At 37.4% G+C, this 25,137-nt stretch overlaps 2 protein-coding genes and 1 long non-coding RNA gene across 5 annotated transcripts; 2 read left to right on the top strand and 1 right to left on the bottom strand.

The window, feature by feature from the left end:
- The first annotated feature begins 6,918 nt into the window (after nucleotides 1-6,918).
- On the top strand, nucleotides 6,919-10,611 carry LOC128609377 (protein FAM237A-like). Its single transcript, XM_053627909.1, has 2 exons — nucleotides 6,919-7,746; nucleotides 9,752-10,611. The coding sequence occupies exons 1-2, from the start codon at nucleotides 7,359-7,361 to the stop codon at nucleotides 9,904-9,906; spliced, it is 543 nt and encodes a 180-aa protein (XP_053483884.1). The 5' UTR covers nucleotides 6,919-7,358; the 3' UTR covers nucleotides 9,907-10,611.
- Nucleotides 10,612-13,084: 2,473 nt separating this feature from the next.
- casp10 (caspase 10, apoptosis-related cysteine peptidase) lies at nucleotides 13,085-22,773 on the top strand. 3 transcript variants are annotated; one of them, XM_053627078.1, is made up of 10 exons: nucleotides 13,085-13,351; nucleotides 16,184-16,455; nucleotides 16,705-16,810; nucleotides 17,013-17,148; nucleotides 18,430-18,509; nucleotides 18,683-18,710; nucleotides 18,922-19,073; nucleotides 19,170-19,284; nucleotides 19,952-20,459; nucleotides 21,839-22,773. In XM_053627078.1, the coding sequence occupies exons 1-10, from the start codon at nucleotides 13,340-13,342 to the stop codon at nucleotides 22,005-22,007; spliced, it is 1,578 nt and encodes a 525-aa protein (XP_053483053.1). In that variant the 5' UTR covers nucleotides 13,085-13,339; the 3' UTR covers nucleotides 22,008-22,773. The 3 variants fall into 3 exon arrangements, with proteins under 3 accessions (XP_053483053.1, XP_053483052.1, XP_053483054.1); XM_053627077.1 differs by having other exon boundaries at nucleotides 13,106-13,351; nucleotides 19,167-19,284; nucleotides 21,839-22,771; XM_053627079.1 differs by having other exon boundaries at nucleotides 13,107-13,351; nucleotides 18,964-19,073; nucleotides 19,167-19,284; nucleotides 21,839-22,770.
- Nucleotides 22,355-23,958, bottom strand: LOC128608906 (uncharacterized). The gene is made up of 2 exons (XR_008386134.1): nucleotides 23,855-23,958; nucleotides 22,355-23,515 (listed from the first exon to the last, which is right to left on the bottom strand). It is a non-coding gene; the product is annotated as an uncharacterized LOC128608906 (long non-coding RNA).
- Between the last annotated feature and the right edge of the window lie 1,179 nt (nucleotides 23,959-25,137).

The raw sequence follows: 25,137 nt of genomic DNA, 5'->3' as shown, positions 1-25,137 counted from the left end.
AAATTTAAAACATTTGCTCAGAATTAATTCATCACATTTAGACTCATGTTCAAAAGTCATCAAATAATCTTGATTTCTGCTGATTATCGTCCAAAGGTAGAAATCAGGAGAGGGGTACAAAACATTAGCTGTACCATGGAACACCATGAAGGCCATCACCAACAAGTGGAGAAAATGGGGCACCGGAGTAAAATTTCGAATAACAGGATGTCCTGCCAAAACTGTGAAAGGACAAGATTTTAAATCATCAGGGAGGCTGACAAGAGACCTACAAGTAGATCTGGCAAGTACTGGTCACTCCCTGCATGTGACAACAATATCTCGTATTTGTCACATGTCTGGAGGCCTATGCTCACAAAATAAATAAAACATCCAAGCCCATGTAAGTTTTGTGAAAACATACAGATAATAACCCTAAACCATTTGGCAAAATGTGTTATGGTCTGAAACAGGGACGTTAGCGGGACTGTTCATCATCTGGGGCTGAGCCCAGATTCTTCTTCATGCATTTTTTCCAGCTCAGCTAGTAGCCTAAGTATTGTTTTATGGAAGCTGAGGTAACTTAGCTGTCAATGTATGACATGATCAGCAACAGTTGGAGTAATTATAAAACCTGCCTCGGGTGTTGTCACTGTATGTAGAACTAATACCAGACTGATAAAATATAAAACTTTTTTAACTAAGCTAGTTTGGTGTAGCTAGCCAAGTGGAGGCACAGCTAAGCGATCATTGTATGGGTTTAGCTGCTACAGTGCAACTGAATCTCACTACTAACATATCACCATGTCATTGTTCGACCTCACCTGTGACCCTGCCTCTCCACCTGCCTCTCTTCCTGCTCTGTCCAAGATACTACCTGGCAGGACTGCTTCTCTCACCTGACCTGACAAAATAACACATTGATGCATGCCACATTAACATTGAAGAAAAACATTTATGGCTTAGTTTAGTGTTATTATAACCATTATTGTTGATTCTACACATTAGAAATTGGGAAAATATTTGAAGTGACACTTCGATACATTGACTTGTAATGTAGCTCCTAATGTCTGCTTGTGTGTGTGTGTGTTTGGTAGTTAGGCTAATTTGGTGATACGCTGAATCAGGATGGTGGCCAAAAAAAGAAAGGTTGGCATTAGGAGCTACTTTACAAGTCAAAGTATACACACACACAAACTAAGGTTTAGGCTTGCCAATCATCCCGTTAATACAGGATTGTCACGCACTGAAAAAATGCCCTGTCCCTGAATCAATATGAGATGCGATTGATTTGTGCTGTATTTTCGTGCACAGAACAGAACTGTTGATGTGCATCTAGTTGACATAGCTTTGGTGCTTTGTACAACCGGATGTAGCTACCATAGACATACATAGATGCCACATTGACCGCTGGATATTAGGTCAACATCACCGCCATATTGGTCCAGGCAACAGTAATAAGTCTCAGCTTATATTATAGTTTATATTATAAACTAAATTGCAGATAATCGAGATTGTCATATATACAGCCATTTTTCTGCAAACGGACTTTTATGACAAGCTCCTTGTTTTGGCTGAACGACTGACTTATTGTTGTTAGTTGGCTAGTTAACTTTTCTCACACAGAAGGTTTCCCAAAGAGAGACAGTTGAGACAGTGGGAAGTAGCTGTAAGTAGCTGCAGTGAGCATTTCAAGCCAGAGGACTTTGACAGGCCAGGTCAGACTGTCAGGATTAGAGATGGAGATAAACCACCTGTCTTCAGTTTCCCCACTCATCTCCAAACAGTAGGTGTATCCATAGGCTATAAAGATTTAATAGCTTGTCATCAAATCATGGCTTATTGTTATTATTATTATTATTATTATTATTATTATTATTACATTGTTCCATTTTGGTACAATGATGGTCAATTATTAGTACTTAAAGATGCACTAGTTTGATTTTTTTCAGTATTTAAAAATGAACGAGCTTTGTTAACAGAATTCTGACCTGGAGCACAAGAAAAGCTAAAAGATGGGATTGAAGACAGAAAAAGACATTTCCACAATGAAAATCCTTTATGCACATTTCATGTAGGTCTACATTAAATTTTATTACATTAGGGACATCCCAGCGTTTATTAACCAAGAAAAAGAAGCCAAATCTATTCTTGACAAGCGTGAGTTTTCACAATTCCTTATGACAATGAATGAATTAATAATTTTCCAAGTCTAACTATAAAGATTGTAAGTAACTGGAGACAGTACATTTTTTGTACTCCACGTAGATCATAAACCATTGAAATTGTTTGAGAAATGTAAACATTATTGTGCTTTTTATCCAGAAAAACCACAGCTCCCCCGTTTACTTCTGTTTGTTTATAGGACAGTCTTGCCGGGATCAATATGGCATGTTGACCTACCACAGCACCGGGCCAAAGCGGCCAATGCAGCGTTTATGTACTGTATGTCTATGGTAGCTACAGCCTCTGACACTTTAGCAATGTTGTTTAGGGAGGCATAGTAAAGAACAAGATCTGTTAACCGTTTGTGTACCACAATTTGTGTTACTGCCTGTCTTGGCCAGGACACTCTTGTAAAATAAATTCTTGATCTCAGTGAGACTTTTCCTGGTTTAATAAAGGTTAGATAAAAAATAATAATAAAAACCACAAGACACCGACGGACAACAGTGGTTATATACATGAATGTATTTGAATTGTCTGATTAAAATTATTGCTAGGGACAGTTCAGTAGTCGCTGGATATTGGTAGCCCTAACCCTAACCCTTGAGTCCCTTCTAAATTTGACGCCCCTACCACCATGTAACCCCCCCCATGCGGCTATGCCTCTGCATACCTGTCCTATATTGTTCTGTATTTTCAAGTCAGACCATCAAGCAAATATTATAGCTAGTAGACCACGCACCCAATCTACTGTTTTTCCACACACTTGATGTAAGTGTCGTCATCGTTCTTTCCCGTAATAACTCTGACCTTATCATTTTCTGCCAAATTGAATGAATGAAAATTCCAGTGTTTTAGCCCATTCAGACATTTGTGACAGGAGAAAAAAGGGGTTGTACACATGTGGCAGTACAACTTCTTTATTTTATTTTTTTTTTTTTGTATTGCGCTTTTTACAATTGACATTGTCACAAAACAGCTTTACAGAAATATACAAATTTCCAATCTAAATTTTAAATTGATAAATTTGTCCCCAATGAGCAAGCCAGAAGCGATGGCTAATGCACATTTTAGAGGCCGTTGAGAGGCTTTCTAGTCCGATGCGTGCGGCCCTGTCCTTAGGCAGTAATTACGCATCCATCACTCATTCATGTGGCATTTTGCTAAAAGCATGAGCGTGACACACACATGCGCGGTGTAAGGCAGAAGAGCGCGAAAGCCAGAGGGGGGCTTTCACTACCTCCTGCTCTTAATTGCGCACTTACTGCTTCACTCTGCGGGACACGGGCGGGGAATCTATGTCATCAACGATTCAAGGTGTGAACTCTGCATCGTTAGAGAAATAACTCTTGGTAAACAGCTACGACAATTCAAGTCCTTAAGTCAGTGGTTCTAAAACTGGGGGTCCGCCAGATGGCACCAGAGGGGCCGTGTAGAAAGTCTACAACATTATTGTTTTTGAATTTTTACCTCTATGTAAGTCGGGATTGTTAACCGTTGAAATATAATGTACATGAAATGAGAAATATTCATCAATTATCTCAATTATACACAGCACACTGAGACACACCAAACAGAGACACCCGTTGATATACAAGTGTACAGTACTGTTAGCCACACGCTTGATATCTTTACCTCCCTCTCCCTCTCTCCTTCTGTCAAGCCACACATGATTTTATGGCGATGCCATTGATCCTGACACTTTCTGCACTCCGGACCTGCCTGATCCATCCTGATGCCCTACCTCTGGATGGAGCTCTCATCAACTGGAGGCTACAGTCTGGAGATTGCTGAGGATGGTGCCGCTTGAAGAACCATGATAGTTTTGGACCTAAATTCCACATGGACATTCTTGCTGTGGTTGCTTGGATTACGGTTACTGCTATGGCCTTAGGACTGCAACTACCACATGCAGTTTTGCACTCAGGTCTCCTTTAGTGAACAGTGGACTAGTTCAACAAAACAGACTTCATATAAAAACCATAATGAACTTCCCTTTACTTTCACACTGTCCGTTGTTACCCAGATAAGGATGGGTTCCCTTCTGAGCCTAGTTCCTCTCAAGGTTTCTTCCTCATATCATCTTATTGAGTTTTTCCTTGCCACTGGCTTGCTCAATGGGGATAAATTCACTCACTTAAAATCTGTATCCTGTGTTTATATGTTTCTGTAAAGCTGCTTTGAGACAATGTCCATTGTAAAAAGCGCTATACAAAAAAAATTGAAACAAATTGAATTGAATAAAACCTAAGACTATTTAAACTAATGGATAATACAGAACAGCCTAGCGTGAAAAAAACTCAATTGCGAAAGTTTGATGACTCTAGGGGGCCACAAGGGGATGTACTCTATACAAGGGGGGCCTCACGCTGAAAAAGTTTGAGAACCACTGCTTTAAGTATCTAAGAATTGCTTAATTTGCTATGTTGTCATTTTGTGCGGTTCTATTGCTTATTTATATGCGCACACTACACACAAGCCACACCCACCCCACAACCAAAATACCACCCTGGGCCCCAGACACTACATGACCTGCTTCTTTAAAAAAATATATATATACATTTTAACAAGTACAGTGTCCTCCACTAATATTGGCACCCTTGGTAAATATAAGCAAAGAAGGCTGTGATTTTTTTTTATTATTATTGTTTAATCTTCTGATCTTTTGTTTAAAAAAATCACAAAAATACTCTGCTCTCATGGATATCAAACAACTGCAAACGAAATAGATTTATTTAAAAAAATCTTTATTAAATATAGGTGTGCAACAATTATTGGCACCCCTATGAATTCATATGAGAAAAATACATTTGATGTATATTCCCATTGATATTTTAATTCTTTTAGTACAAATGTGTGACTAGGAACAGGAATTGTTCAACCAAAAGTTCCTGTTTCACAGGGGTATAAATATGAGGTAACACATAGGCCAAATTCTCTTAGTCATTCATAACAATGGGTAAGGTTGTTAGGCACCATCAGGGCAATAATTAAGAAATTCCAGTCAAATGGAAATGTTATGAATCAACCTGGAAGAAGACATGTGTCTATTCTCTCAACGCACTGTGAAGAGGACGGTTCAAGTGGCCAAACAATCTCCAAGGATCACAGCTGGAGAACTGCAGAAATTAGTTGTGTCTTGGGGTCAGAAAGTCTCCAAAACTACAATCCGAAGTCACCTACATCACCACAAGTTGTTTGGAAGGGTTTCAAGAAAAAAGCCTCTACTCTCATCCAAAAACAAACTCAAGCATCTTCAGTTTGCCAGACACTACTGGAACTTCAAATGGGATCGGGTTCTATGGTCAGATGAAACCAAAATAGAGCTTTTTGGCAATAAACACCAGAGGTGGTTTTGGCGCACACAGAGAGGTAGCCATATGGAAAAGTACCTCATGCCCACGGTTAAATATGGTGGTGGCTCTTTAATGTTTTGGGGCTTTTTTCTGCCAGAGGACCTGGACATTTTGCTAGGATACATGCCATCATGGACTCTATCAAATATCAACAGATATTAAATGAAAACCTGATTGCCTCTGCCAGAAAGCTTAAAATGGTCAGTGGTTGGATCTTCCAGCAGATCAATGATCCAAATACATACATCAAAATCAACACAAAAATGGTTTTCTGACCACAAATTCAAGGTCCTGCCATGCCAATCCCAGTCCCCTGACTTGAAACCCATAGAAAACCTGTGGGGTGAACTGAAGAGGAGAGTCCACCAGCATGGACCTCAAAATTTGAAGGATCTGGAGAGATTCTGTATGGAGGAATGGTCTCTGATCCCTTGCCATGTATTCTCACCTCATCAGGCATTATAGGAGAAGACTCAGAGCTGTTATCTTGGCAAAGGGATGTAGCACAAAGTATTGACTAAAAGGGTGCCAATAATTGTTGCACACCTATATTTAACAAAGATTATTGTTTATAAATCTGTGCTTTGTTTGCAATTGTTTGATATCCATGAGAGCAGAGTATTTTTGAGAATTTTTTTGAACAAAAGATCAAAAGGTTAAACAATAAAGACAATTTTTCACAGCCTTTTTCACAGCCTGCTCATATTTACCAAGGGTGCCAATATTTGTGGAGGGTACTGTAAATTAAAATTAAAATAAATTTAAAAACTAAATTAAATTAAAACCAGACAGTTTTCGACGGGAAATCCGACTACCAACCTGCCAGAAATGTGCATATAACCACCAACTCACTATATACAGAACATATCAGACGCACTTGCATATTGCAGTGTGCATTCTGTACAAGGATATGTATTGTAATTTTCCCTGCACTGTATTATATTGTGCTGTTGTGCACTTTATGTCTTATGTGTCTTACGTGTCTTTGCGCTTTGTAATATTTTACACAGTTCGGGAGCTTGCAATTAAGAATTTCACTGCAAGAATTTTCCACTGTCTTTGTCTCTGTCTGTGACTAATCAAGTCTTGAACTGGAACTCCCATCATGAAAACGGATGCAGATTTAATAAGTAATCTCACATAAATGTTGTCTATGAAAATAACTTCATTTTAAGACTTATAGGCTAAATGAAAGACCTGAAGTTAGCAGCATCATGATTTTGGTGCGCATTTCCATTAGCTTGAGTGGAGCATCCCTGTTAAGCGCTGTGAGGGGTTTTAATAATGTGACCATCCCCCTTAATGAAACTGAGGTTGTAACGGAGGTTCACAAACAAATCCTGCCAGTTTTCGGTGACAACTCAAAGGTAAGCGAATCTTCTTCTTTTGCATGTATACAGACTATAGTTCCAGCAGTAATCTGCAAATGTAATTTATTTGAATAGGCCATTGATATAAAAAAAAATTGATGTTGTTAAGATTATTCGTTTAAATATGCGTTGAATAACTTATAAGTGTATGCTGTTGTTTTACTGTATGTGAGAGTACTCTCATATAAACTATAAATTATTTCATTTCAAGAACAATCTTTACGGCTCAGTTTGTATCAGGTAGCCTACGCGCATACAGTTCCTTGTACTGTATAATGCCCAGAACACACCGTTTCCAGAGAATATTTCTAAGACTTTTTATTTACTTTTTAGTTGTTGTTGTTTTTTTCCAGAAAAAAACCCCAAAACAATTATTCAGTATTATAGGATTGTTGAGCAACTTTCAAGACTAACAGTTGTAGTTGCTTATCAGCTTTTAGGACTAATAGCTTACCCCGAGTGTCTAATGTACTAATTACTCTCGCAGATGATGGATGACGTAGTCCTGCGCGTGCGTCTGGTCCTGTTGCTGTTCGTGTTGGTGCACGCGCTTTCAACGCAGGACCAAAGTTTGCGTCACGTGGACCCGTTAACGCTGAGCCGCGCGGACCCGCGCTGTTGGGAACGCGCTTCTGTACTGCTACTGGAGATGCGCACGCCGAGAATCGCGCACACGGTGCCTGACTTCTGGGATCTCATGGTGTTTCTGAAGTCCTCGGAGAACCGGAAGCACGGCGCTCTGTTCTGGGACCTGGCACAAGTCTTCTGGGACCTCTACGTGGACTGCATCCAGTCCAGAAACCATGGGCTCGGGAGGCGGCACATCATGCGGACAAAAAGGCGTCTCACGGTCGCGCGCTCTCTCTCCGCGGACAGTAAGTACTAGATCCTGCGTTAAAGTTTTAAGGGAGTGTTCCGGAACATGGCCAGTTACACATATTTGGATACATTGTGCCACAATACAGACAAAACTTAAGGAATCTTTGCTCAATTTTGATGCCACTCGCCTCTTACTGCATCATTAGGCATATGTACCAGTTGAGTTATAGTTTGTTTGCTTTTGTTTTCCTCGAAGGGTGAGGAGGAAATCCCCCCCCTCCCCCCCTCCCCCCCCCCCCCCCCCAGGTAGCTCGAGGCTATTCTGAAGTGAAAGCAGATACTCAGAGTGCACTTTTCCAGAGGACCACAATTAAAATAAGGAGAAGTGAGGTTATGACTAGAGGTCACGGAGGCGTGTCTTGAATGGAGGGGAAATATTTTTTCTCCCCCGGCGGCAGGAAGCTCGTACGAGAAATTATTGTGCTATTGATGAAAGGGCATGTGGTGATTGGGTTGCAATTACAATGTGCACTTCTGCGAGAGCTTCACACACTCTCATATCATTACTCAAATATCATTTAACCATTATACATGAACAGCCATACTCTTTTAATGTGGTCAGTGTTTACGCATTCACAAAGGCAGCTTTTGAATGGCGTGCACACCTTAATTTGCTGTTTAAGAGCTGACACTCAGTCTGCTTGGACCCCGCATACCACTCGAGCCTGGCTTCTGGCTTTACCCATGATGATCCACGAAATTAAATGGTGGTTCTATCTAATAACAGGGTTTTTTTTTTTGTCTATGCACACAAACTAAGTTCACAGGGTGCAGAAAATGTCATTTTTAATTAATTTCTGCGGGGTTCTATTGGACAAGGGACTCGTGCCTTTAACGCAGTTGCTGTAGCTAATAATAATAATGATAATAATAATAGCATTTTTCTCAGCACCTATCAGGGTACCCAAGGACACAGATAAAACTCAGAAATATAAAGGAATTTATAAAACTACAAAAGCAGAAAAGCATACTAAAATTTAGAGGGCACAATAAGGCCAATGCATATGAGTTATTAGGAAGTTGGAAAAGCAAGGTGGGCTTTAGCTGTGTTTTGAGATGGGGAAGGGAGGTGCAAGCATGGAGATGGAGAGGAGGAGTCCCCATAATTGTGGGGTAGTCATACTATAAGCCCTATCTTCTGGGGCAGAGCTGAGCGGAATGGACGGAGAACATGTCTTTGGACTGGAGAGGAAACCCCCAAAGCACGAGGAGAACATGCAGGCTCCGTGCACACAGGTGGGATTTGAACTCCCAACCCCAGAGGTGCGAGGCAAACATGCTAAGCCACCGTGTGCAGGGCCAGACCATGAAGCAGAAATGGATGTGTAATTGACATCTGTTGACGTCTGGTGTGAATTGGCCTTAATAGAGCCAGAAGATGAAATGCCTCAGAAAAAATACTCAAACATATACTAACAAATTACACCATAGCAGAGCATTATCACTACTTTAAGCACTGATCTCATACACATGAAATCCCTTAAATTGAAAAGAGGATGAGTGAAAAGTGAAAGGAGTGTGTGGATGTTTCTCTACATGTTCTCCTTTATCTATTCTGATGTTTTCCATTGCTGAGCTAAACAATATTCTGAGATTATAATTTTTAAAATAATTGTAGCATATTTGTTCTGTTTTCCAAATTTACCATTTCTCACCAAACATTTTGGCTATACTTTTTTATTGGCAATTGTTCCTCTCTGTGAAGATCAGCTTTATTTAAAAATACATTCATCTAGATCTCTTTTTACCAGATGGCAATGTCAGACTTATGCATCCACTCCAAGTGAATACACCGGATTGCACTGTCTAATATGAATAGCTGCAAACGCAACTGTAGCTATTCTGAATGAATAAATTGGGATGACTATATAAAAAATACAAAATGACAGCCTTGTGTCAATTTAAAAAACAATGCAAAAGTTGAGATTATACTGTGGATGTTTATTCTTATCTTGTTTTTTGTTTATTTACATGAAACTGGTTTTGTCTGTCTCACTCTAGAGTCTTTTGTGCAAGAGTCGCAGAACCATTTTTCGAAGTTAGAGGAGTTTACTCGTGCCTGGTTTCAAATTCAAGCGCAGCAGGATGGACCACGCAGCGTGCACAGTGATGCTTATCCAAAAAACCAGGCTTCAAAGAAAATTTCACATTTTTAATCATCAAGAAAGAATGAAGATAAAATATTTTTACCTATGGCAACTTTTTTTTGTTTTAATAAAATAATTTGCACCACTTCTCTAGCCTAAGACTTTTTTTTTGTTTTAGTGTTGATCACATGAGTATTTTAAGACAGACTAATCCCATCAAACACTGGCCATTAATGGGTAAGCTACAGACAGTAAGGGGCACAGGCTAGCCCATACAAAACCCAAAATAACCTAATGTGGGTTTTCTGTGGGTAGCTCGTGCTCTGGCATGCCCACATGTATCCCAGGTAGGGATTATCATTATGTGTTAGCTGACACCCTTTTTCCCAGCAGAGGCTTGTGCCCATAGATTTTGTTGTGGCAGGATGACATTAACAATGACATAGCCTCAAATAAAATGAAATTGAGGGGCTATCACACTTAACTTATGCTATTGGCTACTATCTACTGATTTGTAGAGTAATTCTGTAATAGGTAGTTGAGAGTTCGCAGCATACAGTCATACAACATACAATGCAGCTTGTTTTAGGCATTTTAGAAGAACCTTTGTTTTCCATCCCATCTACATCTCAAAAATACATAAAACACCTGAAATTAACACAAAGAAGTTAGCACAAAAAAAACCAAACATTTTTCTTATTTTTCTCAGCCCAGCATTTTTCTGAAGTATGGACAGCTGGTGTATCCACCTATAATCCCCTTTCCATCTTTTAATCTCCATGATATAGTTTACAACAGAAAGATTCGGTGCATCATAGACACACTGTCACACTTACACTTTGCATTTTTGTGGAAATGTCTTAGATTTAATTCAAATTAATTTATAATAAACAAGATCTTGGCAGCCACAGAGTAATTTTAAAATCGGCAAAATGAATCCTGCGCGAATGAACCTCAAATAGCGCTCGTTGCAGTTCCCTTTTTTGACCATTAGATGACACAATAACTCTATGGAAGCTACATGGGGCCGTGAGCTTACAGCTCCATGATAGCACAACATCTGGAAAGGTGAGCAAATCAACGTAACCTCAGCTTACATCTGTCAAATATAAACTTTATATATATATATATATATATATATATATATATATATATATATATATATATATATATGTAGAGAATGAGGACTTTATAAACAAAAGAAAATGTAACAGTTTCTGTGGGATATTGTAATTCATCTTTTAGCGTTAATGTACCTAACTTCTGTAAGAAAATGTAGGCAGTTATCACCTCGTAACACTTGGCTTGCTTGTGGATATAACATTTTATGCTGTAATATTTGCATTACTATCTTCAATGTTTTAATGTGACCATGTGTTTTGCCTAGGAACAATGAACAATGGGCTTCATTTTGATAACTGGATACAAATGGATTGTTGATAGGAGCATTTACACAAGAAACTGTTATTCGTGAAAATCCACTAATATTGGAAAAACCTTTGTATCTGGTAAGAGAGAGTTTTAACTCACAAAGAATCTTGTATGCTAACAATATAGATATAAGATATCCTTAATCTCCCATTTGTCTTGTCATAATGAATCAACATTTCTATAATAATCACAAAGTTTCTAGAACAGTAGTGTGACAGGAACAATTTGCAATCTTCAACAATTTATATTATGAATGTTATTAAAAACAAAGTCTTGCGTAACAAGACTTGTGTAACAAGACAAGTCTTCTGTAACTTTAACAAGAGATAAGTGAAATGCTTTAGCTCCTGTTTCTAGTAATTCTCTAGAAATGCATTTTAAGCTAGTATGCTGACATGTGTCCTCAAATATCACCTCCAAACTCAAAGCCAACTCGTTTCATTCAACCCATGTGAGCTTGCAAAAAATATTCAGTGATTATATAAAATTCAGGGATTGACTCCAAATGCCAAAATTTGTCCCATAGTGTAGAGACCCTTCTGCTGTATGTAATACAAATCTCTTGGTGTTTCATTGAATTCCAGATGCTACAGCAGATGGGTAGGACAGTGGAGCTGCTCCGCCTTACCAAGGCACTGGTGTAAAAGAGCAAGGATAAGACCTGTCATAGGATTCCAAAGTAACTGGACCTGGGCATTCAGGCCAACATTCAGGCCAACATGCCTCTCTGCCTGCCTGTCTGACATCTCAAAGTGGATGAGGGAACACCACCTTAAGCTCAATTTAGCTAAAATGGAGCGTCTCGTCATCCCTGCCTATCCCTCAATCAAGCACAATCCCACTGTACAGCTTGCTTCAACCACACTCAAGACAACCAGCCAGAAACTTTGGGGTGACTTTCAATGACAGCAACACACCTTATTCTCTGAATACAGCAACACACCTTATTCTCAACCAGCCCAAAACAACCCTCATTATCTCCCTCCACTGGCTTCCTGAAGCTGCCCACCTCAAATTCAAGGCCTTGATGCTCACATGCAAACAGCATTGTCTGAAACAGCATCCCCCTTGCTCAATACTCTCCTTGAGGTCTATGTTCCCTCAGGTCCCTTTCCAGAACCTTCAAACTGACTATCCCTCAGTGGTGTAATGAACTTCCAACTTACATAAGTTACATTTAACATGAGAAGTTTTGTTTTTATTTATTTTCATTGTTAAAAGTTATTTCTGTGACCTGAGCTTTATTTATGCATTATCTCTGAATTGCTTTGCTTTTGCTCTGAAATTGTTTGCTAAAGAATACCTGTTTTTACTTGAGTATTAAGTTGTTGTTTATTTTTTAAAAAAAAAAAAACATTTTATTTTATGTAATTAAAAATTTCAAACTTCAAACTCAATGTTTGTCTTTAATTGAAAATATTTTAAATACTTTTTATATTGTATTAAACATATAACACAATTCAACAAAGATGAGTGGAACCTTTTGAAAAAAACAAACAAACAAACAAAAATACACCATTACTTGTGAGTGAAATAATTCAACGGAAATCTTAAGACTGTTATCATAATAAATATATATAATAATTCAGTTCTATACGTTTTAACAAATACTGGCGAAATGAACAAGTTTTAAAACTTTACAAAGAACTCCAGAAAGGAAAGTTAAAAACGCGATGACGCCTTGAACAGCTGCTGCTCGCCATAATTGACGTACTGTCGTTAGCTCCGCCCCCACTTCCGGCCGGAGACTGGGCGCTCCTGGCTTGGCGCTCCTGGCCTTCTGGCCTGGAATTCTGCAGATGGATCCTATTGGCTCGATGTAGTTACATGAGAAAACGTCATGAAGTCGCACATGCGCACTGAAGGGGAACTGAAATCTCTGGAGCAAGTATTGCTCTAACTTTCATCGCATTTCCTTACAGGAAAAAGAAACTAATAGAATTATTAGTGACTCAGCTCATGTATTCCCCACTAAATCGGACAAATTTTGTTGTGGTTAAAACCCTATCTATAACAACTGGTTAAAGTATGAAAAAACCCGAGACCCGTCCTCCCGATTAAGTCTTTCATCATGGAAGATCAGGTAAGTCTAGAATAAATCCTTATATGAGTTAAGACTCATCTAGTTATCCGTGGTGACAGAAAATGAAGCTTCCGATGAACGAGACATTGAAAAATAAGTTGTTGTTGTTGTTGTTGTTGTTGTTTTGTTTTTTTTAAATTAAACATGTCTTTCAGATTCCCGATTTCAAAGACATTAAAAGTGACTTATTTGTAGTGAGTACATTAGACCGACGCTAATGTACGGAATTTAGCATTTAGTTCAGTGAATCTCATGTTATTCACTTTCCTCGCACACTCTGAAGGTTTTATCTAGACTAGTTTTATTCCACTTTTATAGATTAAAAAAGGGCCTGTGGTTATTCAGTGTTAGGCCGGAAGTCACTCCATCTTTTATCAAGTTCAGCGAGTAAAGTGCGTCAGATAGTGTCAAACAGTGTCCCCATTTGGTAAACAAATGTGGATTATAATGAACTAAACTAAAAGTGTATGCATTAATATTACAGTCAATTCAGATCAATTGGGGCAGTTATTTAGGTATCTAACTTGAATAAAGTTGGTTTGATGTTGGACTGTTATTCGCAGATATGTGGAAATTAAGGGACCGTCTCTAAAGTTACCTAAGACATTGTTATACACATTTCTAACTTCAATAGCATTTGAAGGGAATAACTTACAGTCATATAACCAACTGTAAAGTGTTCATCTATATGTCAGGTATGAGAAACACCTTTTAGATTTTTGATATTTAATCAAATAAACTATTAAATCATATATAAAAAATAAACTAAATAAACTAAATCATTCCCTTCAAATGCTATTGCGCTTTAAATTACGGAATATTTTGTATATGGGCCCATTCGGTAGTGAAATTCATATCAAATTTACATATGATTTAATAGTATATTTTGTTAAATATCAGAAATCTTAAAGGTGTGTGTCATACCTGACATGTAGATTAACACTTTACAGTTGACTTCATGACTGTTTGTCACTCCCTTCAAATGCTATTGAGCTTTAAACTGTGGTATATTTTGTGTATGAGAGCATTCTGTAGTAAAATATATGGCAAAATTTACATATGATTTAATAGCTTACTTTAGTAAATATCAAAAATTTAAGAGGTGTGCATTATAGCTGACACCTAGATGAATACTGTACAGTTGGTTGTGTGACTGTAAGTCATTCCCTTCAAATGCTATTGAGCTTTAAATTATGGTATATTTTGTGTATGAGCCCATGCAGTAATAAAATACATGGCAATATTTATATATGATTTAATAGTTTATTTTGTTAAATATCAAAAATCTAAGAGGTGTGCATTATAGCTGACACCTAGATGAACACTTTACCAATGGTTATATGACTGTAAGTTGTTCCCTTCAAATGCTATTGAAGTTAGAATCGTGTTTAACAATGTCGTATGTAACGGTCCCTTAATTTCCGCATATCTGCGAATATCGAACATCAAACCAACTTTATTCCAGTAGTAAACTACACGTTTTATAAGTTTATTTGCAGCATACTGATTCACTGCATTAATAAATCAAATTTCAATAACATGAATTATTCAAATGGCTTCTCCAAGATCTTCTCCAAAGTCATCATCACCATATTGTAGCTTTGTATAAAGAGAGTTGACCACATATTAAGATGTTCTCTAATTCATTTTCACAGCAGTAACAAAAATAACATGCTTTAGAAAGTCTTCAGTATCTTCAGTAAGTTCATAAACAAGCGTTTCTTAAAAAGTCAGTATAAACAGATTAAGTAAAAACAAAAAAGTAAAAAATAACTGTAAATAATAAGTAAAATTGTATAATTTATTTTGTGTCATAGAAAAAAACATTGACCTCAATCTTAAGTGACATGAACATAAAATCACAAAGTAAAAATCAACTTGCTTACTAATTAGTATGCCTAAGTAATGTTCTACATTTCACCTGATTAAAACACAGTTTAATGCTGTCACGTAATGGAGGCGCAGACAGAAGCAAATGGAGGAATGGCAGTTTAATACAACAACAAAAACAACAAGTCCAAAGGATAAGGCAGAAGACAATAATCATGAACAGGCAGCGGTCAGGCAATCGGGCAAACAGCACAAACAGGGCAGAGCAAAGAGACGAAGTCGTAAACGTAAGCAAAGTTAAAAAAAAAACAACAACCACAGAATAAACGGACACGATAGAGACAAGGCAACTTGAGCATATGGGGGGAATAGTCCTCTTCGGCCATGTTTGTAGTTGGTGGTGTATTCTGGGAAATGGGGTTGCTAGTTTGCTGTGATATGACAAATGCACATATAGTCCATCATTAATTATAATTATGTCCATCCATCTTGAACATAATTCAGTTATAAACATCTGCACAGGATTTGAACGAACTTTATGCTTATTTTATTACAGTATTATAGCCTAAAAAATAAATAAAAATAAAAAAACTAGCCAAAGCATATGCCATGTTTCCTCCATCAAGATCTTAGATGACCACAGTCCCTTATATGAAGTCACACAAATTAAGTCATGTTATTTTTTTAGGCAATTCCACCACTTATCAGGCAAGGAAATATGATCATTTACCTGATGTCCTGAATGCACTCTGTGATATAATATAACATTTATGCCCCAGTCACTTTTACTTTCCTATTTTCTAATGAATTGTCTACAGGCGGAAAATACAGTATTAAAACAAATAAATAAATACAATTTCTTTGCTGTTTATAAGCTCTTTTGCCTCTTATCTATACTGTACGTGTTAAGGTTGGTAATGGTAAGGTTGAATTGCTAGATTGGTAATTTCTCAGATATGCATGATGCAACATACACTGAATTGTCTTTTCATGTACTTCCAGGAGTTCCAGAAGCTTCTGGTGCAGGTTCACAACTCCTTGAGCCAGAATGAGATGCTGGAGCTCGTGTTCCTCTGCTCTGATATTCTCAAGAAAGATCTCAGTGATGTAGTCACAGCCAGAGATTTGTTTTCTCTCCTGCAAAAGCGTGACCTGCTATCCTCTGACGATTCGAGTCTGCTTGTTGAGCTGCTGAAGATCATCAAACGTGATAAACTTATCAGAGACCTGCAATTAAATCCACAACTCTCACGCAGTCGTGTCTCCCCCTTCAGGTCAGTGCAACACTTTGGGGGTACATCTTTTGGTACTTCCTTCTCAAATAATGTACTGTACATGCTGCTATTTGTACTTCTCACTGGTTAATGAATAGAAGCAGTTTAAAATAAAAATAAAAAAAATATATAAATTTTCTAAATATAAAATCTAAGATGCATGTGTATATTTGTAGGGTTTTTTTTAGGTTTCCTCCTTGAAAACAAAATGCTGATTTCTGAAAATCACTTATCTCTTTAAAATTTTAGGCGGATGTTATTTGAATTGTCAGAGAACATCTCAGATGATGATCTGCGCAATATAAAATTTTTGCTGAACAAGACTTTACCCCGCAGGAAACTACAGCAAAATGTGGTGAGTGTACCAATGTAAACACACACTAACTCATACTGTACTGTCATTTTATTCCAATCAATACACTAACACTACAGTATTTTTACAGTACTATTATTATACAGATCAATAAAGTAAAAAATCTATAAACAATAATTGATAAATAATTAAAGGCACTAAAATATTATATTATAACATTATTGATATAATAACACATTTACAGACAGTACTGCAGTTGTTTCTGGAAATGGAGAAGCGAGGCTGCATGGATGCAGCTAACCTTGGCACTTTAGAAAGCATCACTGAACCTGTATGCCCTAGTTTAAAGAAAATAATTAGTCTTTATCAAAAGGAGAACGGTGAGTTACATACTTGCATGATATTGTATGCATTTTACAATGCAGTGTTGAAAATATTTCAATATTAAACAACTCTAAAGGAATTAAGCATTGATTTTTAGACCAATGCTAAGTTACCCATCAAGAGTACAAACATAATAATAATAAATATAAAAGATAATAAATAAATAAAAGACTTAATCAGGTTTGTACACTACAGCTACAGAACGAACGCTTGATTAGATCTACTTATACCACTATTTAGACAGTAAATACAATGAAAGTAAGGACCTCTTGTCTGTCACATAGGAAGTCTATTAAAATTCCTTGTCTCAGCTTTCACAACATTTAGCAATAAGCACATTGTAGGTTTCAACTATATCATTTAAAAAACAGTCTCTTCTAAACTTAAGTGTGTTTGTCTGACAAAGGAATTACTGTGCTGAGCAGTACTGCAACAAAACCGTCTACACATATCACTACTTGTTCACTCTCTGAAAATAGTGTTCTTTAAATGCCCTTAAAATCTCATTTGGGTTATTAAGGCTTCTTGGCACCTTAAAAAATTTCTAGGTTTTCATTTTCTGATATGGCAACTGGGTTCTACATAGAATCTTGAAATGTTCACCCAGAATGACAACTGAAGAAGTCTTGATGATTTTTTAAAATAGTATAGCATGTACTGTAGGCTATTGTAAATGTCAATACTAATGACAGGGCTGTAAATTATAAACACTTGAATATTTAACTTTAGCTGTTACCCAAGCTAATAGGGTGATGGCACCTGTATGACCATAAAATGAGTGTATGTGCCAAATAAGACAGCATTATATAAACATAAGAATTAAGAATGACATGTTTCGTGACAATGTTTATGTAATGTGACTGCAGATCCTTCAATCCAGATCCTTTCACAATGTTGTTTGTTGATTGGCTAATGGTCAGAGAACTTGTTGCTCTGAATACCATTGTATGTCTTTATTTATGCCTCACCCGCCAATGAATAATGTGCCAAAAAACAAAGTAAGAATTCTAGAAGCATAAAATGAAAACAAATGAAGAATTTCTATACAAAAACAATCACTGACTAAATTTAAATCCAGTTGTTTACTGTTATTGTAAATTCTCTTAGCAAGGTCAAGGCTTAACCATTGTGATCTGACAACTTGCATAATAAAATAATCCAGGAGGTGGAGTGCATTGTCCAGTCTTTTGTTCACATTGCACTTATCGTTTCGATTAGTTTTGAGTATCCCATCTACCTTAAGAAATCTAACCCTTGATTGGCTATTCATTTTGTAGGTTCTAGTGTTCCTGAAGAAATGAAAGGCAGGGACAAGTCTGATTCCCAGGACACCTCAGTAACCACCAGACCAGTTTCGGTATTATATAAGCAACTAGGCATTATTATTCTCACATCACACTTTATACATGATTGTTTTTAGCAGATGAATTTAACTGTTAAAAAATGAAAACCTTTAGTGTTGACTATGTGACCCCTGTTCTTGTGTTCCTAATTTTATCTTGTTTTATTTGCAATGTTCTATACCATTAGCCTGAGGACACTGCTGCATACCACCAAGGTACAATTTCAGACTAAGCTCTACAATAATATTTTATGTTGCTGAGATTGATCTGATATTAATGAGGTTCTTGTTTTGTTTCTTGCTTCGCACGAAATTAGACTGTTGATAGGAATTTGCTACACAGTGTATCCAGAATGCAGATTTGTTTGTATTTTTTGTGTATTATTTGGTATGCAGCAATAGCATACCAAATAAGCAGCTATAGCAGCTAGCTTAGCTAGCTGTGTGTACTCTGTCATATGGCCTCCAGGTAATGCTGTACAAGAACAGGTTGCTCACTTGAGTCTTTCTGAAACTCGAAACCTCGCCGAAGGTGACAGGAACCTGAGCTTTCCTGAGCCTAACCAAAATAACACAACGGTAAATTTCTCTTTAGTAATTCTGAAGTTTTTCAGTGTGGGGTGTGTGTGCCTGGTCTGGAATGACGGTACTTTGATGTACTTTGTGCTGCAGAAGCTGGAGCAATATGACATGAGTGGAGATTGGAGAGGATTCGCCTTGATCATCAACAACTATGATTTCTCAAATTGTCAACAACTGAAGAATAGAGAGGGGACAGACATAGATGAGAGTAAGCACAACTAATGCATATACACTCAAACCACATGCTGTAGTAGCATGAAATGTTGTATTTGTACCTGTGCCACTGAGTAACGCTGATGTAGAGAATATTACCCTTTCTGATGGTTTCATGATCATATTATTATTCACAACAATCAATATAGTTATAGATTCAGTACAGTAAACACTCATATACACCCTAATTGGATTATATTAGATTATTATGATTATATTATTGGTGACTCTATTGGTAACAACGATGGTGTATAAAACTGATCTGAACTGTATGAAATGTGTTTCTAAATATTTTGCTAAGGAACTTTATTTTATGCATTAATGAGATGGTAGAAAAGCATTTAAGAACATTTTAGATGTCCGCACATTCATAATTTTTTCATATATGTGGTACATGTGACTTAGACTTGCACAGTACAAAATACACAACAGAGTGGGCAGTGAACCAGGCAGCATCATCTTTCTTTGTCTGGTGTCCTGTGTAAGCCACATTTTGTTTTACATTCACAAAGAACTTCTGTCACTGAAATAATTAAGAAGCAGTGATGCTTTAAAGCCAACTTCAACTAATTTTGGTCAGTCTAATAGGGTTACAGTGGATTCTATTTGTGTGTGTGTGTGTGTGTGTGTGTGTGTGTGTGTGTGTGTGTGTGTGTTTGCAGAGAGTTTAGTTGCTGTGCTCCGTTGGCTGGGGTTTGAAATTGTGAAAAGGCAGGACTGCAATAGGGAAAGCATGCTGGATGCTCTGGATGAGCTGCGCCGGCGAGATCACACTCAGGCCGACTGCGTGGTGTGCTGTGTGCTGACTCATGGCTGTGAGGGTGGCGTGCAAGGGGTGGATGGAGAGACAGTCTTGCTAAGGGAGCTGATGGAGCTGCTGGATGGCAATCATTGCCCTTCACTCCAACAAAAACCCAAACTCTTCTTCATCCAGGCCTGTCAGGGTGTTCAGGAGCAGCAGGTGGTCTTCCTTCAGTCAGATGGTCCTAATAACATCTCAGACATGGAGCTCTTCTGTGATGCTGAAGTGCCCAGAGAGTCCATACCTGCAGGGGCTGACTACCTAGTGGCCATGGCGACGGTGTCAGGCTATGTCTCATTCAGAGAAAAATCTAAAGGAACCTGGTTCATACAGTCACTGTGTAAGAACCTCCAACAGCTTGTGCCAAGGTGAGCATGCACATAACACATCCTGTAATTCTCTGGAGTTAATCATTTTTTCTTCTATCCACCTAGTAGAATTTTCTTAATAGCACCTCTGTATATAAAGTGCAGTAGTAATTGTGGGAACAGATGGTTCACAGCAACAAACTGCTTGTTTTATTTATATATAATTATTTATTTATTTACTCAGTATTTAAAATGCATAATAGGATATTTTTACTTTTAGCATTTTTATTTGTTTTTATTGCCATTTTGCATAATAACCAGAGTTGGAAACACAAGCAAATTATGATAACAGAAAATAGTACAATTACAGTGTGATCATAATCAAAATTCCAGTATTACACAATGAGTACAGTGTTGTTTATGATACACAGTAAACCTGCAATCTACTGTCAGGGGATCTGCCCACCACAGTTTACGAAATAAATTAGATTTACTTTTTAATGCATATCCCAGTTTTTCCAGAGATATGACTTCCTTAATAAGAATTAGCCAATCCTTAATTAAAGGTGGTTCAGTGCCAACCTATTTAATCATGATTACTTTTCAGCCCAGCCTCAAGGATTTAATAACATCTGAAAATTTCAACACTGAAGGGGATAATATTCCCTGTAGACAAAGACATTCTAGACAAATCTGTGCTTCTAACATTCTGGCAACAGTTTGGGGAAGACCCACATATGGGTGTGATGGTCAGGTGTCCACATACTTTTGGCCATATAGTGTAGTCGTCCTGTCTGGAAACTGACATGTGCCTTACAGGAATGAATGGGAGTAGGAAACACACAATAAATAGATCAGTTACACTGTTAGGCGGCAGTGACTGATTAAAAGGAACATTATACCAGAAGCGTCTTTTTTTTTCCCCTAAAGACATCATGTTCACCATGCATCCGTATATACTTCTAATTAGTCAACCAGTGTTTCATAAACTCAGAATACTCCCAGGCAGCTTCTGCAAGAATGTCTAGGTCATGATTTCACTATATAGTGTTAAAGACGGTGGTGGTGGTATTTACCAAAAAAAAATTAGCAAACACACTTTGTGTTCAATATTTTTCAATAATCAGGTGGCGATCTTTAGAAATTTCAACCAATACTACATTAAAGGCATTTACATACTAATGCCACTCAGGTTTTGGTGGCATTTAAAAAAAAATACACTGTGGCTGTCATGTGGCTTTATAAGACCGCAAAAACGTTTTTGGGCTGAAGACAGTTTCACTTTCGAAATGTTATGACTTGTACGTGATGCTTGTAAAGCTGGGTTATCCACCTGTGATGTCATTTTTATGACTCAGTAAACTAGTATTTGTGCAGTTTATATATTTGTGCATAAAATGTAATTTTTTTAAATTTTGTGTTTTATTTTCTGCATGTAGTGGTATTGATCTGCTGTCCATCCTGACTAAAGTGAACAATGATATGAGCAAGAAGGCTGACAGAACTGGAACCAGGAAGCAGATGTCAAAGCCAGAATTCACACTGACTAAGAGAGTAGTGTTCCCTATACCAAAAACCTCTATGCCCCCTGAATCATCATTTATCTGATTACTTTATCTGGATTCCTTTGCACATGTATGTAAGCTCTTACTCAAGACCTTTAGGAACTTTTTTTTTTTTTAAATGGTCATAGTTATATATATTTTAATTATTTGACATTTTAAGGCCGGATGAACGCACACACCACTGACAGTTTGTGAAAGACATGACAGCAGTAGACAACAGAATTGTACCACTAATTGCAACATGTGCCATACTTGAACTACCTTCAGTTTACTGTGCATTACAGTACATTACATTTGGGTTTGCCATCATGTATGTGGATATTAAATGTATCTAAGTGTGTTAAACACCAAATTAAATTAGGGGGTTTAACAATAGTGCAAATGTGATGAGAGGATATTTTATATATTGCCTATTTTTATGGAGAATATAAAACATTTTTCAAATCTATTTTTTATATTGGGTACATAAAATGTATTTCTGCTGAGTTCAGTAACTCAGTAAACATCATACTGAAAGACTTTAACTGTAGCCCTTGTTTTAACCCTATATTTTAGATACCGCTTGTAAAGTATGTCTGATTGTTTTTATAATACTTTGTTATCCAAAATGAATTAAACACACTCCAATTCTGAGCTCAGGTTACTTTACAGTATGGTGTTTCGCATGTTCTCCCCATGTCAGGACAAAATGTTTACTGAAGATGAATGAATGATAATATGATGTGTAATGTTATTATGGGAAATCAAGTCAAGGTAGCCTATTTCTCTCTTGAAATTAAGAATATAAATTAAATTGAAAAGTAATCCCTTGTAGACTGTTATTTTTGTCACATCTTTACACAGCATGGTACCATTACTATAAATATCAAAAAGTCAACAAAAAAAAAATATCAGAAAATAATATTGAAAAAGCAGCAGCATGTTTCAGAAGTCTCAATTAAAGGGGTTGTCACATGCATATAAACTCAGTTGGTCATTAAGCCCTGTATCCATTTTCCTCCATAACTGTGTTGGGTTGTTAAAGGAATAAAACTAGGTTGTCTTCAGTCATTTTATATTCAGCTCACAGCACCACATTGGTATTTGCATGTTGCATTGATATTTCCACATAAGGACTGAAGTGTAATATACTGTGCAAGTGTAAAAGTGAAACTGTGTATAACTGTGAGGGGCACTTAATAATTCTCTGTTGATGTATCTGGTGGTGCTGTTAAAGCCCTTTTCCCAGCTCAGAGAGATGGCAGATCTGTTAGAAAACACCAAAATTCATTGCCCATTAAAGATTAGAATAAATGTTTATCCTCTCCTCCAGGATACAGGCAAATGACAAACTATAACATTTCTATTTATTCAAGCTATAGATAGGTTCAGTTACCATTTGACAAAAAAATATACATGGGCTTTTGTTTCTTTCTTCAAAAAAGTGCTATGATTATGTGATTAAAATAGTGCACATCTAACCAGAATGTTAAGCTCCTCCTGAATCTGATGCAGAGCTGCTCTCAGCAAGCTGATAGTCACGTCTTTCTCTTTCAGCTGCGTCTTCAAGCCCTGCACAAAAATCACCCATTTTCTATTCTTATGGATTTATTAATGACGATTTACTGTCATAAAAAAAAGATACAATTTAAAAATCTTTCATAAGTATGGATTAACTGACTCAACTTTAAGAGAAGAAACCAGACACGGCTCATTCATCCATAAGAACATACAAACATATACTGTCAAATAAGCCTATTTCAGAAACACAGCCTTTGTAGCCCCATTATTTTATCCTCATTTACCAGTTGACAGCAATATTTATATTATTTGAAACAAACCGAATTATAGCCAGTTGCACTGATTCCTTATTGAGAATTAACATGTACTACATCCAAATATTCTGCTTACCTCAACCTCACCTTCAAAATTGGCATGAAGTTCTGCAGTCTCTGACTGAAAAGCCATTCTTTGTGTCTCTCTCTTTGCCTTACTCTGATTCAGCTGCTCCTTCACTAAAAAGGATCACACTCTAGTGACTATAGCTCACACCCTGCAGATACATGGCATATTAATTCAGCAATTTTACTGTTTCATACTGTTTAAGAGTAAAATTATACTTAAATTTAATGCACTCACTAGCAGATTGCTAGCTCACCACACTCTTTAGATAGTGCCCTATGGCAAGGAGCCTGGACTCACACCACAAGAGTTGCTTCTTCAGGCATCTTTTCTGCTCCTCTTCAGTCTTCAAACAGTTGTCATCAAACACACTGTCCTAGTTCACACACAGCACACAGAGACACATATACATGAGCTCATCCTCCACAATTCTTTTAAAGTGGCATTAGATCAGAATCAATTAGAGATGTGGTACTCGTACCTTGTAGGGTCTGAAGGAGCTTTTGAGGAAATCATAGTCTTTTTTGAGCAGCACTATAATGAAAGAAGTAAGGAAAGGTATACATAAAAGTGCAGAGAGCCAATCAGATTACAACCTTCAAGATACTGAAGGTTGGGGCTAGAAAAGTGCACAAAAGATACTGCAGCAAATACTCTCTATCTCATGGGTGAAGTGTCTAAGGCCTGTCTAGGCCTGTCCCTAGTCTAATCTTACATAAAGCTCCCAGTTGACAAAAAAGGTCCCCAGGACGTCCCCTAAATGGCCTCTACAAATGTCCCCCGAACGTCCATGTGTACTTCGTTGAAAGTAACACATTCAGTAATGTTATGATTTACGTTATTACTCTGACGTCCTTGGAAGGGCCGCCAGCGAACATTATAAATCGGACCAATCGCAGACCTGAGTGGACGTTCGCAACGTCTGGGGAACGTCCCCTGTTTGTTGGGCTTACACCATTGTGAGCTGACCATGGCTAAATTTTAGTCCTCTGTGATCATACCATATCTCTCCTCAGCACGTTTCTTTTCATCCTCTAGAGTCCTAATGTGAGCTGCAACCAGTTTACTCATCTCAGACCTGTGGTCCTGTATCAGTTTCCTGAGAGAGAGAGAGGGAGAGGGAGATTGTTACTGTAATGGAGTATTAATGGGAAAGGGTCAAAATGAGGTGACAAAAAAGAATCTTTGAATCCTACTCCATCTCCAGCTGATGATGTTGCCTGCATTTATTAGCCTTGAGTTCTGCTTCATCCAACAACTAGAGAGAGACAGACACTAATTTCTCTTTTTGC

The sequence above is a fragment of the Ictalurus furcatus genome, chromosome 6, assembly GCF_023375685.1.
Source record: "Ictalurus furcatus strain D&B chromosome 6, Billie_1.0, whole genome shotgun sequence".
Taxonomy (NCBI): Eukaryota; Metazoa; Chordata; class Actinopteri; order Siluriformes; family Ictaluridae; genus Ictalurus; species Ictalurus furcatus.
The sequence above is the reverse complement of the archived record's forward strand: the minus strand, read 5'-3'. Positions and strand labels throughout refer to the sequence as shown.

Excerpts from the sequence above, each read along its gene's own strand:
- LOC128609377 (XM_053627909.1), top strand. The coding sequence starts at position 7,359 with ATGATGGATGACGTAGTCCTGCGCGTGCGTCTGGTCCTGTTGCTGTTC. Across the intron at positions 7,747-9,751 it reads GCGCTCTCTCTCCGCGGACA|AGTCTTTTGTGCAAGAGTCG; the intron begins GTAAGTACTAGA and ends GTCTCACTCTAG.
- casp10 (XM_053627077.1), top strand. Across the intron at positions 17,149-18,429 it reads TCTTTATCAAAAGGAGAACG|GTTCTAGTGTTCCTGAAGAA; the intron begins GTGAGTTACATA and ends TTCATTTTGTAG. Across the intron at positions 19,074-19,166 it reads CTAACCAAAATAACACAACG|AAGCTGGAGCAATATGACAT; the intron begins GTAAATTTCTCT and ends TTTGTGCTGCAG.